This window comes from Helicoverpa armigera, chromosome 1, assembly GCF_030705265.1.
Source record: "Helicoverpa armigera isolate CAAS_96S chromosome 1, ASM3070526v1, whole genome shotgun sequence".
In the NCBI taxonomy this organism is placed as follows: domain Eukaryota; kingdom Metazoa; phylum Arthropoda; class Insecta; order Lepidoptera; family Noctuidae; genus Helicoverpa; species Helicoverpa armigera.
The window spans coordinates 9468874-9483543 of record NC_087120.1 but is presented as its reverse complement, the minus strand read 5'-3'; the positions used below and the strand labels follow the sequence as shown (position 1 = coordinate 9483543).

The window sequence follows — 14670 nt, the reverse complement described above, 5'->3', positions numbered from 1 at the left end:
ATTCAAGGTCATTAAAATAGTGCCAAAAAATAAACTATTTGTTATGTAAAGTACTTTCTATATTATATCGAAATTATTTTCGTTCCGATACCTGACTTTGAATCATTTGAAAATTTGATTTTAGATGAAGTTCGTAAGCAGAACTATAAAACAAAAATAAGTACATGGATATGTACTTTTCTAATGGGAAATTATCATGTATATCATATATCTCCTCCCGCCGTGGGAGCAGCGTAAGGCACAGACCCAGCCTACGGTGGCTGGGAGTCGTCTCTCGACACCCGGCACCCATGGTGTCTTCTAAGTCAAGTGACGCAGCGATTGGGATGAGAAATGCGAATTCTCAGTCGCTCCACCGCCTCCTTCTCTAGCATAACTGCTTAGCAGTAGGCGACGGCATCCCATTCTCCCTCGCCCCGGACCCGGCTTGAACCAGGGCCGGTCGCGAGAGATCGCTGCCGCCAATTGCTTCCATGAGGACACGGCGGCGCCCTTCCTTTCCAGGCAGGGCACATCTGGACTGTGTGCTCTAACGTGTCCTCAGGGCCGGCACAGAAGTTCTGCTGTAAAAGGAGAAAAACCGTCCAAACAGCCACATCAATTTGTAGCGTGGTTGTAAAATTTGTATTTATGGTGTGGTGGTTGTATCAATTTGTAGCTTGCGCCGTAGGTACGTACAGAAGGTATCAATGATAACGCAGTTTTACTAAATACCATCGATTGTGGAACAGCTAGCTGACTCGGATCATTTGTTGACTTTTACAAAACAATACATATATGTAGGTTAATTTGTTTTCTAGTAAAAAATCTATTGTTAGATAATATCTCTTTTAACATTCATATACCGTCATTATTGCGAACTGATATCGAGTGACGAATTATTTATATAGTAATTTTATAACATTCCACAATGATATTATTTTATAATTATTACAAAAACCAAGTCCAAAGTGCGACAAGAACGAAATAAACACAAAAATTACATAATATTTGGCCGATACTAGGAAACAGCTATGGTTGTAAAATATTTGAAAGGTGTTTATTTTTATTGCATCCAGTATATTGACAGCCAGCTTCAGTTCCCAGAATTCCCTGTAAAATATAACAACTACATATTTCAAACAAATAAACTATGTACGTTGACCAAATACGGAACCATTTTTTCCTAAAACTCGCTTGATGAATGTTGAATATGTCGACAGCGCTTTATTGGGAAACTAAAAAGCTTTTGTGTTTTGTTTGTGAACGAAAAACTCGTGTAGCAAATTACGGTCGCAGTTTTCATATCAGAGAAGTCCTTTACAGAGCGAAGACAAATATTTACCCAAGTATCATTTTACATCACTTTATTTCAAACCACAGCATACATAATTCCACAGTCTCATAAGATATATACGTTCTATATGTTACAGATACATACATAGATTAAAGACCTGAAATAGAGACTTTTTTATCACTTCGAATGGACCATAGCACGTTGAATAAGAGAGAGATAAATAAAATAAATCTCACGAACAAAGCGTACCAGGTATCAACGGGTCCGACATTTCATTTACGAGTTTGCTCGGCTCATTACCTCTGTTTGTTTCGGAAAGCTACGTACATTAAGTTTGTGTTGAAAGCGATGTAGGATAAAATAATTATAATACCACTTAATACTCACATTCCGTAACCGTTATGTAATTTTTTAATGAACATTAATAATCATTATTTTGTCTGCAACTTACCAGCCTATGTAGCCTATGGTACCAGCCTACTTGGGCGTATTATAACTTCATATTCTTACTATGAAGTATGGGTACTTACTCAGAGAACTCCTTTTATTCTAAAACATTCTTACGGCGAGCACAGACAGATATTAATATTATGCAAATTGTGTATCATCGGACAAGGTTCGAGGAAACTAATTGAACCGGAATCATTATCAACTCAACGTAAAACTTTCATGTATTCATCAACAACATATACATATGTATGTATCTACGCAAGAATTTATACGATGTACCAACTGCAACAGGAAATAAAGAAAGAACTAAAGAATTTAAAACCTGGGTAAAGACACACGTATTTCATTAATATCAACTTGAAACAAAGAACTTTCTCCTGTCGAACTGCGTATAAACTTTTTTTACAAAAATATAGAAACCGACTTCACAAAACACTGAAAAGGAAAAAAGTAAAACTTTTGACATGGTTCTTGAAGTCGGTGTTTGCAGATCAGCTAAAAAATCTTAATCTAAAAAAGCGGATGAATTGAGAACCTCCTTCTTTTTTCGGTCATAGGTAAGTCGATTAAAAAACCGTCAAGACGTGAGGAGACAAAATGTAAAATCTGAAAACTATAGAGACGCATAAGGCTTATGCCGTGTTTTAGAAATATAACTAAATACATTCGTATACCTAATAGTCAACACTAAAACACAAAATACAAAATCAAACTGCATTTAGCTAATCAAAATTTCATGAAACAAGCCGCAAGTGCGCTTTACGCTGTTCCAGTCGTATTTATCGCAACCAATATCAAACGGAACGGTATTAACCACAATGCACGTGTCGCGAATTATATCACAAATATCAGTGCTGTGGACGAACAGCCTACTGGTGGCATTTAATCCAATCCATCATTTGATGACAAGCTGAATACACGTGTCATTGTGTATGCATACTTACTTTGTATATCACGGAAGACTGGTTTATAACGCAAGTAAAAAGCACTGGCACATGTAGTACACTTTTTTAATTACGTCAGTAAAATATCTTACAAATTGATCCTTAGATGGCATTATAAAAAAAATGAATAAACATTTTAGTTACGTAAGACGACGAGTACTTCCTATTGCAAATAAGTTTACGCAGAATAAATAATATAAATTCTAGTTAACGTTTGCAAATAGAAATTGCCCTTCCCGAGAATATGGCATGCTATTTACTTGGTGCTCACTGTTTTGAGGGAAGGTACACGTGGAAGCGCTTATAGCGTAGTCTAGTTGAATACTTGAATACTGTGCGCTTTGACGTATGTAGGTAAGGTACTTACATTACACGTTACCTTTAGTCCTTTACATTAACATACATACATGGGGTGTGTCGTACCTAATCACATTAAATCCTATCACTTACACTTTATGATATTCTATGGCGAATTGTATTGCAAAAAAATAACCTTAATACTTTTTTTTAATTTAATGTGGTTAGGTATGACACACATCGTATGTAAACATGTTCAGAAAGATTAAAACATAATTATAAACGACACGGAACATGGATTCAAGCGCTTCTATGTGTTTGTGCCTAACAATAGTTTTCTTTTAAAATCATTTTACAGATATTTAGACCTCTAGTTTGCAGCTTTGTCTTTCATTACGCGGTGCAATATTCATTTTACAGGGCTATCAACAAAAGTGTCGCGTTCCAATGCTATCAAATGTTTTTTTCACTTAACTACATCTTCAGTTCTCGTATTTTCTAGATTTCTCTGCATCCTAACTTTATTCTATTCCTCGTAAAAATCTTCTTTACTTTTAAAGGAATTCCTGACAACATGCTACGAGGAATACTCCCTTTCTTTTGTAAATTAAATTCTCACTTCGCCCGTTATTAAAGTTCAGTTTACTGAGATTGAAGTTGTTTCGCGTTTTCGCGTTTCAAAGTCAAAGTGAAGTGAAGTGCGAGTGAGACCTGGAATCTGCTCGTTTAGAAATGACGCAGCGCGTGGAGTTAAGATGACGGGCTTTTGAAGAATTCATCAGTAGGTAATAACACATTTCTAATTACGTCTATAGCTTCTAGGCTTTATTTTTTTTTTATTAATATAACAATTCTAGGTCTCTTTTCTTGACTTTTTAAGTAACCATGTTTATTTTAGCTGTTTGCAACTACAAAATCAATAGAAATGCAATATTCTGTAATTAAGTTTTGGAGTGGAATTGACGTTGTTTTCACTGGGGCTTACAGAGAACTATTGATTTGTGAGAACCGGAGCTGTTCTCGGAATCGCAACAGTCCCAGCGATTCAATTAAACCAAGCAAAATAGAGAGAACAACATTGTTTTCAGTATGGCAATTTTTACTATGAATATCTGGATTCATGTGTCAGATTTTTTTCAAATTCTCGCAACGAGTCCCACTTGATGCCATCCCATCCAATTTGATCCCATATTGCACAAAACTTTTTCTTTTCTATTTCAGCCTCACAGTAGCCATGTATTTTTTTTTTCAACTTCGCTAATCAAATATATCAATTAGATAATCGAGAAAAATCCAAGAAAGCCCTGACTTTCATAATTCATTCGACAATTTCAAAGATATGAGGTTATAAAGAATACACGCATACAAACCAATGTGCCTTCTTGAAGAGTCGGGTAAAAATAAACGAAATTGAAACCAATGACGCTTGTTCGAACGGTAACAAGCATACACCTAATGGATCAATTGTCATTAATATGCGAGTAGCTTAGAAGCCTGAACGAGCTTTCTTCACATGCACCGTATTCCCACGATACACAATACAAATTACACTGCTAATAGAACAATTTTATTTAATGTGGGGGTGGGGTATAATTTTACTAACTGCTTCGTCGATTACCCACATCCACCGTTGATAATATTAGTAAGGGTTTATTTATCTGAGATAAAGTGACAAGAAAGAAAAGAAATCGAGACTTTTCTTTTGTAATTTGATGACATTACAGTGCACACTGTGTTCGGAAGATCTACAGTTTCTAAAAGACGTAAATAGTTGATTCGTCAGATCTGGACGCGCCAGTAGAAAACCACCCGTTAATGCTGTGTAGAGCGCCTTTCGCGTCACTTTCCGGTTCGCCTCCGTAAGACCCTTGGAACAGTGCAACGAGTTGATGTTTCATAAAAGCTTTTAAAAGCTTATTCGAAAAATAAATCGTTTTCAGTTTATTTCTACGTACTTCGAATCGTGAATTCAATTTATGTGGGTAGATAATCTCTATTATATTATTTTTCATTTTAAAAGTTTAATAACCAGAAATATCTACGTTCGTTTGAAAATGTTCCCGCGCTATATCGGAAATTCTATTAAAACGCTTGCGTTTGAAAGAGCTTTCAATTAAATCTTTATATAAATACCTGTATTTCACAAATAAACGCTCTCATACTGAATCTGATCAGTGAAATAATTGCATTTTTCATAAAACTTTTATCCCTGTATTGTAAACGTGCTGGTTTCCAATACACGTGCCGACTGTTTTTTCAATGTCAAAAAAGTTTAGTTGTGCAGGAAATGTGAATATGTGTAGTCAGAAAAGTTGTTAATTGGTTGTACTATGTAGTGGCTTGTGTTTCGATTACTATTTGAGGGAAGTATCGAGACTAATTTTGATTTAACAATAAGGTGGTTGTATAAGCTAATAAAAAAAATTATAAAGATGGGCGTGCATCGGAAAAAAGCAGGGTCATGTTTTTATTCAATATTGATCAAGACACAAATAAATGCATTATTTTGACATTATTTTTGTTACAGTGGCAGCGGGCTGTCAGCGGAAGCGTTTGCGGGTAACGCAAGCACTAGGTTTCACTGCCTTTCCCGGTCCCTCGCCCCTTCACTCACACCAATGGATTCAACGCTTTGTTTTTTTATACGGATGGCGTCGCGTTTATTCGAGCGGCAACAAAGAATTTGAGTTACCGGAACAAACAGTGAGACCGCAAAGCACGCAGCATATTTTTGTAGCGCGTAGAAAACATTGCGTATGCGCGCAACAAAATCTGTTAGTGCGAAAACGCTGTTACGTTGTTGAAGATGAAACGAAGTGGATCGTTTCTTTAGAGAGAACACCGCCCACGTCTCCTCATCAAGCTTTTTAATATTACTAATTGCTCCTACAAATAGTACCAAGCTGCTTAACGTATGCTTGAAACAACTACTTAATTATAATAATGGCCTTCAAACCGATTACCGGCGTCTATTCTCTCTAAGGAGATCTGCCAGATGCGAAGGACGTGGGTATCCGTATATAAGCCAATATATCTAACCTAGTCTTAATAGTAACATCTTATCTACTTAACTTATGTATTAAATATTGTATTAATTTTTACATACAAATTTACTAACGAGAACAATGGATACTATATAATTGTGACTCTGTTTGTTAGGGTCTCCAGTCATAAACTAAAAGACTTGCAGACGGTGTGATTGTTTATGTGTGCGTGAAGTATGAATGTTAGCCTGAACGTATTAGTAAGTTTGCAGTTAGTAGTGATAGCGGATTTTTCTATTCTAAGTACGAAAAATCCTTCACTTTGCGGCGGGGTACTGTAACGTTGTACTTTGCTAGCTTTAAGAATAGGTTAGAAATTAAATAAAGTAGAAATATTTACAATACAATTATTCTAAAATTAATAAAACACCTAAATTAAACTAAACTAAATATAATAAAAAATTATAATATATTAAAATTAACATAATTCATATACGGAACCCAATATTAATTATTTACACAAAGGTCCTCGTAACTATTGCGCCTACGCATCTCTAAACTGGTGAACTGGTTTCGCCGCGCGCGACGGTGGTGCCTCGAGTGCATTCGGGCCTGAGACGCAGGCAGACGACCAAATTGCATCAGACGTGACGGCTGTGTCACACGTTTTTTTTTACTTGACCTTCAAGTATTGCGTACCTGCCTAATTTCTACTTATTTGTGCTAGACAAATTCTAATCGGAAATCCCGCTGGGGTAAGTTTCCATGCATTGCTTAAATTCTATTGTAAGGTGTTCTTCTTGCTAAATTTCTATCTAAAGCAGCTGTTCTTTGTTCACTTTGTTTGCTGGGACACTGTGACCTTTGGACCCGGCAACGTGGCCCAAGCTCTGCTAATGCTAGCCTTGTCTCTGCGCTTCCAGGATTTTCTACGGTGGATTTAATTTCTACGTTGGATTGCTACGTTGGATATTCTACGTTCTTGTTTAAACCCTCGCTACGCAATCTTTCTACCTGGCGGCGAGTGAAAGACCAGACCTGATCCTGTCTGGAACTACCTGGGTCCTGCTGGAGACCTGGCAGTGCAACCTGGCAAGGAGCTGGGCCGTCGTCGGAGCTACACCACGGTTCAGGCCAGTGTTCCCAGTGTACCTTCTACCTCAAGATCTATTCGTGATTAGGGCAACAGAAGTTGGCTTAAATAAAGTCTCAATTTCTACCAAATTGTGTACTTTATTTGGACCCCTACCTACCTACCTGTCGGCCAGCCTGACTACCAGCCTACCAACGGCCGCAGTGGCGCCCTTACCGTGGTTTCTGTTGCCTAATCACGTCTAGATTCTAGTCTATTGGTCAGCTGCTAAATAATCACCTACCTACAAGTTATTGTGAACGAGACGGTGACGCGGCGAACTGGTACGTACCTTGTCATAATATTATACTGTGCTCTTTTCTGTTTTTTATTCTTTTATGTTCTGGATGTGCCTTTTCTGTTTTTTCTTTCTGTTTTATGTTATTTGTTAACTGTTGCGTATTGTACACGTTACTTTTGGAAAGCATATCGGTTATTATTTTAAATAACTATTTCGAGTTCAACAACAATAAAACTACATGTCAAATTGAAACTATTATTGTAAATGAATGACTAAAGCTACTTTTTAATGATTAGATCTTATTAATTATTGTTATACGTAACAGTTCGCACATTTTTTTTCTTCCTTTCTTTTCTATCATTTTCATTTTTTTGTTTTTCACCTACCCACTTATTTTTTTTCTTCTCATTTAATTTTTATTTGGGTATTGATTTTGCATCACCTCATCGTAATAAAAGGTAGTAGTTACTTCTAGTTGTAAAGAACACCATTTCATCTTCATTTCATTATCTAATAGTTAGTATCTGTTTCTGTTTTCACTTCTTAATTTCTGCACTGTAAGCGTCATGGAAACTTACCCTATTAAATTCTTTTTGCTTAACAAAAACGAATTAGTGTACGAGGTGCTAATTAGAGGCGAGGAACCTGCGTCAACGGTACTTGAACTCCGTAAACAAATTAATAAACTTACACCTATTATTCCTACTTCGGATATTTGCGAATCGGGCATAGAACCGGACGTTGATATTTCGGGTGCTAGCACATCTTTAAGCGAGCTATTATCACGCGTAAAGACTCTCGAGGACAAGTTCGATGCTAATCTTTTTGAACGTACTAGGGCTTTATGCAATCACCTATATCACCGTATAAAACGTTTAGATGGTTCTGATTCTAAATATGCAGACAAAATCAAATCACTAACAAAACATATTACTGCACTTTCGGCAAAATTAGACACTATAAATAAATCTGCTAATCCTACTAGCTGTGAGCCTGTAGCAGGAGTTGTTCACTCAATTGCATCTAGTGATGTTCCACCTAACGTATCGATACATTGTGACCGTTCGCATATTAGTGATTTACAAAAACTTAAATATAATGGCAAGTCTTGCGTTCACGCCTTTATACAGAGAGTGAGGGAATACAGCACGGCTAGGAACATAGCTTCTTCTAAATTGTTAGCTTACGCCACGGAAATATTTACGGGTGACGCGTTACATTGGTACCGTAGCATCAGAACCTCTGTGTCTACGTGGGAGGAACTGGTGGCTGTACTGGTTCAGGATTTTAGTCACTTTGACTATGACTACCGACTTCTGTCTGAGATTCGGCAGCGCACTCAAGGTGATACTGAGACGATCACAATCTATTTTGCTAAAATGAAAGAATTATTTTCCAGGCTTAGTAAAGATATATCAGAACAAGAAAAACTAGAGATCCTTCTACATAATATTCGACCTTGTTATGCTAGTGTATTGGCTTCTAACTCATCAACTATAAATTCTATTGACAGCTTAAAAACAATCTGCAGGAACTTTGAAAGAATTCAGTCCTTAACTTCTCAGTTTAAAGAACCTCCTAGAATTACAGGTGAAACCTTAGCTCCAGATCTTGCATTCTCCAAATTTAATGAACCTAATTTAAATAAACCTAAATTCTACAATCAACATAGATATAATAATAAATATAATAACAATTCTGATAGTAATTCATCTTACACTAAAACTAATTTTAAAAATCAACATTTTAATAATAATTCTTATAATATTAATAAAAAATCGAACACTAATGTAGCTGCTATAACACAGCCTAGTGTTTCAAACATAAAAACTGTTTTCTGTCCACGTTGTCGTAACTCTGATCATCCCTTAAGTCAATGTAAAGCTAACAGGTACCCTATTTGTTTTAAATGTGGAACAAAAGATGTTAAATATCCTAATTGCCCTAACTGTCACTCTAAATCTAATTCAAAAAACTAACTACTGAAGATTGTTGTAATATAAATGACAAAACTAAAACTAAAAACTCTAAAAATTTTGATGAAAACGATTGGCAAAATTGGCTATTAACTATTAAAACATTCTTTTCAAGCTATTTTGTTACAACAATCTTCGATAAAAAACCTATAGATGATATACGTCCCTACGCAACTGTCCTGGTAGGTGATATTACATTGTGTGGATTACTAGACTCTGGTTCAGCAGCAACTATTCTAGGCAACAATTGTCATGAATATCTAAAATCTATTGGCCTAGCTATTCATAAAGACCTAAAAACCTTTACTGCTGCAGGAGGCGGAAATTTACCTACTATTGGTTATGTTAATTTACCCGTAACATTCGAAAATCAATTTCATATTTTAAAAGCTTATGTTATACCTACTATTAAAACCAATCTTATTCTCGGTGTCGATTTTTGGACAAAATTTAATCTCTTTCCTAAATTTTCTAAATCTATTTCGCTACATCCCAAGTAACACAGTGAAGCCATATAATAGCCAGATAACGGCATGTATTTATCGTTTAAGCATTATGATCTAATTCTATATTAGTTTTATAAACAATTATACTGCTAATCAAGTGCTGATTTGGGCACAAATTAAACAGCTTTTGGCACGTAATAGGTTCACAATGGGCACTTTAAGGGCATTACAAAAGCATTATACTAGCATTATTATGGTCAAAAAAGTGTTAATAGCATGACAAAAGCATTATATTAGCATTATTATAATCAAAAAAGTGTTAACAGCATGACAAAAGCATTATATTAGCATTAATACTGTAAAAAAATATATAATTGCATTATATTAGCACAATTATTGGCAATGAAGTTGTTAATCGCATTACAAAAGCATTGTACTAGCATTAATACAACACTAAAATTCTTCATGTGTTCACAGTTGAAACTTAAATCAATCTGGCATTACAGAAAAAACATCCTTATTGCCATACGGTACAATAGAAAAACATAATAATTTAAGTAATTGTCTGCGATATTGACTGTGGTGACAAAAACTGAGTGCGAGTTTGTTGTTTTTGTTTATTCTCGGTAAGTTTCTCTTGTTTTTATTATTGTCTTCAAATATTACTGCGGAATTTAGTTTACTGTCAATGTCTATATAGTTTTTATTGAAAATTTTCACGCGCCTTCATTTTACAAAGGTTTTGTCTTGGTTTTGTTATATAAAAAAAAAGTATGAAATAAAAAAAAACGTATTTCTGCAATTTAACAAAATTTTTGCATTATTAAGTTAACGTAATAAATTAAAAATACTAAATTAACCTAATACTACTACTAAATTAATGAATAGGTCGATTATTTTTTTACATAAGTCGAAATAATAATATTTTTTGGCAATGGAATATTTACAAAATGGTGTCATTTTAAAGCAGCTTGGTGAACCATTATATGAGCTTATTAATGCTCTTAGCAGCACAAACACTTATATGTGAACAATTATTAAGCCAAAGGCCAAAGAGAAGAGTTTTGATAAACCACTGTAGTGCCATCGTCTGTAAAGCAATATTATAAGTGTTCACATAAATGCCAGGAGACTGAACATGGACTGTGAATTTGTTCCGTTATAAAACGCAATTTTAGTGATCCTTAAACAAAAAGACAAAACTCATACATATCCTTTTTATTTTAACCCTATTTTTGTACAAGCTGAGTCTGTTCGTCAAGGCCATCTGAACGAATTCACCGTTGAAGGGACAATTAGGTACTTATGTGCCTATTAAACATTATGCGAATAGAAAATGCATATTATGCAGACGTACCTACTACAGTTAGCAATAAAAAATAAAATTGTATTATGTGATAAAATGGTACAAAACTACTTTTCACTGATGGTCCTTGATGAGGACCAACACAACTCATGATAGAAAAGTCTTTGTGAATATTATAACTAACAATTATAGCTATCGTTTTATTAATACTATTAGAATGAGTTGCAAAATTATACATAGACGCCATCTTCACATTCCCCTCTCCCCGCCACGTGAACCGACTTAGTTGCGAAAGACTCACAGAGTTGGTCGCACGTATTGTTCGTTATTTGTCTTTAGGTATTTCTTGCGTAGTTTATTAGTTTATAAAAAGGACCATTCTTTACATTTTGTCAGTGTATTTAGGTATATATATACTGCTAATGTTGTTTCTTTTTGCCGTTAATTACCTATTGCTTTTTAAAAACATTGTTTTTATATTTTCAGTGATTAAGGTTAGGTACCTTACCGAAAATGACATACAAAATAGTGCAGACAATAGAGAGAGGTAGAAAAAGTCTGGTTATTGTACCTTCTTTCTGGGAAGATAAAGGAAAATTGTGGTGGCCGCCTAAAAAGACTCTGTTTAAATTAATGAAAGATGACCAATCTAAACCCAGTAAAGACTGGAAATTAATGAAGTGCACGTTGAAAAGAAACAATATTCAGACATACCAGCTTGCTGATGATGAATTATCTGCAATGGAAGAAAATTCAGACACAGATGTTCAAGATACAGTTGTGGTTGAGCCTCGAGAGACAGTTGACCTGCCAAGTCAAGGAGAAATAAATTTTGAACTTTTGGCTAATAATTTGGTAAGTTAATATTTTTTGTTTGTAGTTTTGGCATTTTACTCACTATTATGTGTCGTAGTCAGCGGGATGCGTGGCAACGCAGACCCGGTCTCGTAACAAGCGCGCGGGTAGATCGCACGGCACTAGATCAGCGCAGGCCTCTGTCACTCGACGTACTTGCGCGGGATAAATGCCTACCGCTCGCTGGGTTACCGGTAGCCCCACGCGGCTCAGGGCGCACAACAGTCACACGCGCCGCGCGCAACACAATATTACTATTTTTATTTCGTGGCATGTTATGCTGCTGGTTTTTATTAGGTTTTTTAAGCTACCTCACAAACTGATGGATTATTTTGAGTTGTGTTGGTTTCTATGCGACTATTGTAAGATTTAGAAACATTTTATATTTATGAACTTACTTATCTAGTAATTCTATTTTTTTAAATAAATTAATACTTGTCTACTTTATTTACTTTTTACATTTACTTACTTTACAGTAACAACAGAGATCATTAGGTACCTACTTGTTTTACTTTAGATACCTACTTAGTTATATGAACTGTATTATGAGTTTTGTAGCTCAAAACACATCTCGAGTGTAAGTAGATATAGTTCTGGTCCAACTTAATAACTTAATGACGACTCGGAACATTACGCATGTCGCTACGCAGAAACCAATTTTAGGTATGTATCAACACTCGACGGAGTAGTACCATATGGGGTATGGCACTTGTGCTCGAAAAATAGTTGGAAACCGCCTTTGATTTAGACGAAAGCTTTACTTAAGTACTTAACTATGCTTACGTATTAGGTAATATTTAGTAATATGTACCCATACTCCATTTAAGTAGGCGATACAATAGTTAACTAAAGAAAAATATTCTTGATATTACTTTTTATTTAAAAACTCAATTTAAAAAAAGGCTATCTTAAAATAAGCGTAACTTCGTTTTCCAACTTAAATATTAATAAATTGTAAGAAGCAACCCTAAGCACGGCCACGGCACGGTTGCGGTCACTGAACTGTGCGCTATCGCATTGGAATAACAATCAAGCGCTCGAGCTTTTAAGGTTCATTTTATAACGCAGCTAGGAATTTGTAGGTAGTTGGGGAACTTGTAGGGGAACTTGTAGTTGGGGAGCTTATAACAGTAGGTATGGACTTTTTTGTATGGAGTGATTTATCTGTTACGTATTAACTATTATATTATCTGTGATCAGCGTAGTGTTGTGCGATCTACCCGCGCGCTTATTACGAGACCAGGCCTGCGTTGCTTTTTTTTCATTAAGCCCCTTACTTATAAAAATCTCTAATCACCTTTTAAGCAACATTTTAACTAATCACTACTTAAAGTCTTAAGTAGTGATTAAATGTCAGTTAAGACAAGAAATAATTAAAATTGATTGAATTATTTTCAGACATACAATCAAGAAAATCAAGAAAACTCAAACATTAACCTCACAGCTACTGAAAACTTCACTAACAGTGAAAATGTACTACAGATATTAAACGCAGAAACTGTGAACTTTGATCTAATTTTAAGCAATCAAAATATTATTGCTCAAAAATTGGATACTGTGCTACAAATTCAAGAAGTCGCTCTCAAAAACCAAGAAAAGATAACCCAAGAATTGGCCAGACAATCTGTTCAGTTAGATGAAATAACTGTACAACTCGCAGAGATAAATGAGGGGCGTACAACTGGTACAAACGTTACTTTATTGAAAGATGTAAACGCTGCAGATAATGAAAGTTTTGCGTTCAAGCCCATTGACAGTCAAAGAGAGCTTATATCACTGGACCAGTTATTAGCAGACAAAACAGAAAAAAAAAAATTTCGACATCATTTGTCATTTTTATGCACACCTTCGAACGGCACGGGAATAACTTGTGCTTATAAATTACTTGATATTCTATTTACTCGGGATTTCCTTTGCTTGTGTTCCTGGGCGGGTGGAAGTAGAGGAGATAGGTCCAAAATTGCCCTTAAAGACTACAAGAACCTTCTGAAATTCTTTCATGCAATGATACTAACTTGGGATCCAACATATACTGTTCAAGATAACGAAAAATTTTTCAAAATTGTTACAAGAAATTCAACGCAAAGGAAATGCATGAAAAACGTAAGAACATCTTCTAAGAGATCTCGCAAGCTTAAGGATAATTTAGATAAACGACAAAAGACTGGGAATGAAAAGCCACCAAATGATGACACCAAAGACACTGAAAGAGAAAGCATACAAATTGAAGCACGTGCAGCAATTGATGTTGACGACGAAACTGAAGAAGAAAGCCAGGTAATTCAAGAACAAGCATTGGAGAAAGAAAATATTACTAATAATATTATTGATGATGAGGATGAATATGATTTGTGTTAATCAACGTATTTATGTGGTTAAGTTTTTAAAAGGTAAAAAGTCCTACACTAAATATTTAATTTTGATATTTTTTTGTGTAATCAATCTCAATTATTCAACCATAAAAATTATGTTTCTGCACTCAATAATTTTGATTTAAATTTGTATAATCAATCTTTTTTTAATTAGGTAATAATAAGAAAACAATTGCAATATGCCTACACTATTTCTTTAATAACCCTAAAATCTACCTACGTACTTAAATAAAACAAAAATGCTTAAAATAACTGGGTTTTTTTTTATTGGATCGTATGCAATAATGGTATGAAATATAAGTATTCATAATGATCAATACATACTAATTTACATTGTATATCTTTAGGATTTAAAACAATGTTAAAACTGGTATTATCGTGAATTTTTGAT

The 14670-nt window shown here is 34.9% G+C and overlaps 3 protein-coding genes across 4 annotated transcripts in view; 2 read left to right on the top strand and 1 right to left on the bottom strand.

Annotated features, from left to right (window-relative positions):
- The window catches only part of LOC110378216 (uncharacterized), a 40004-nt gene that overhangs the window by 7425 nt on the left and 17909 nt on the right, over positions 1-14670 (bottom strand). The window lies entirely within an intron of this gene.
- Positions 6001-9804, top strand: LOC126054613 (uncharacterized). Its single transcript, XM_064034801.1, has 2 exons — positions 6001-6706; positions 6875-9804. The coding sequence occupies exon 2, from the start codon at positions 7891-7893 to the stop codon at positions 9301-9303; it is 1413 nt and encodes a 470-aa protein (XP_063890871.1). The 5' UTR covers positions 6001-6706; positions 6875-7890; the 3' UTR covers positions 9304-9804.
- Positions 9858-14306, top strand: LOC135116939 (uncharacterized). Of its 2 annotated transcripts, none has more exons than XM_064034803.1 (3): positions 9858-10372; positions 11539-11907; positions 13306-14306. In XM_064034803.1, exons 2-3 carry the CDS (start codon positions 11566-11568, stop codon positions 14263-14265), a joined length of 1302 nt encoding a protein of 433 aa, XP_063890873.1. In that variant the 5' UTR covers positions 9858-10372; positions 11539-11565; the 3' UTR covers positions 14266-14306. The 2 variants fall into 2 exon arrangements, with proteins under 2 accessions (XP_063890873.1, XP_063890875.1); XM_064034805.1 differs by lacking the exon at positions 9858-10372 and adding an exon at positions 11278-11457.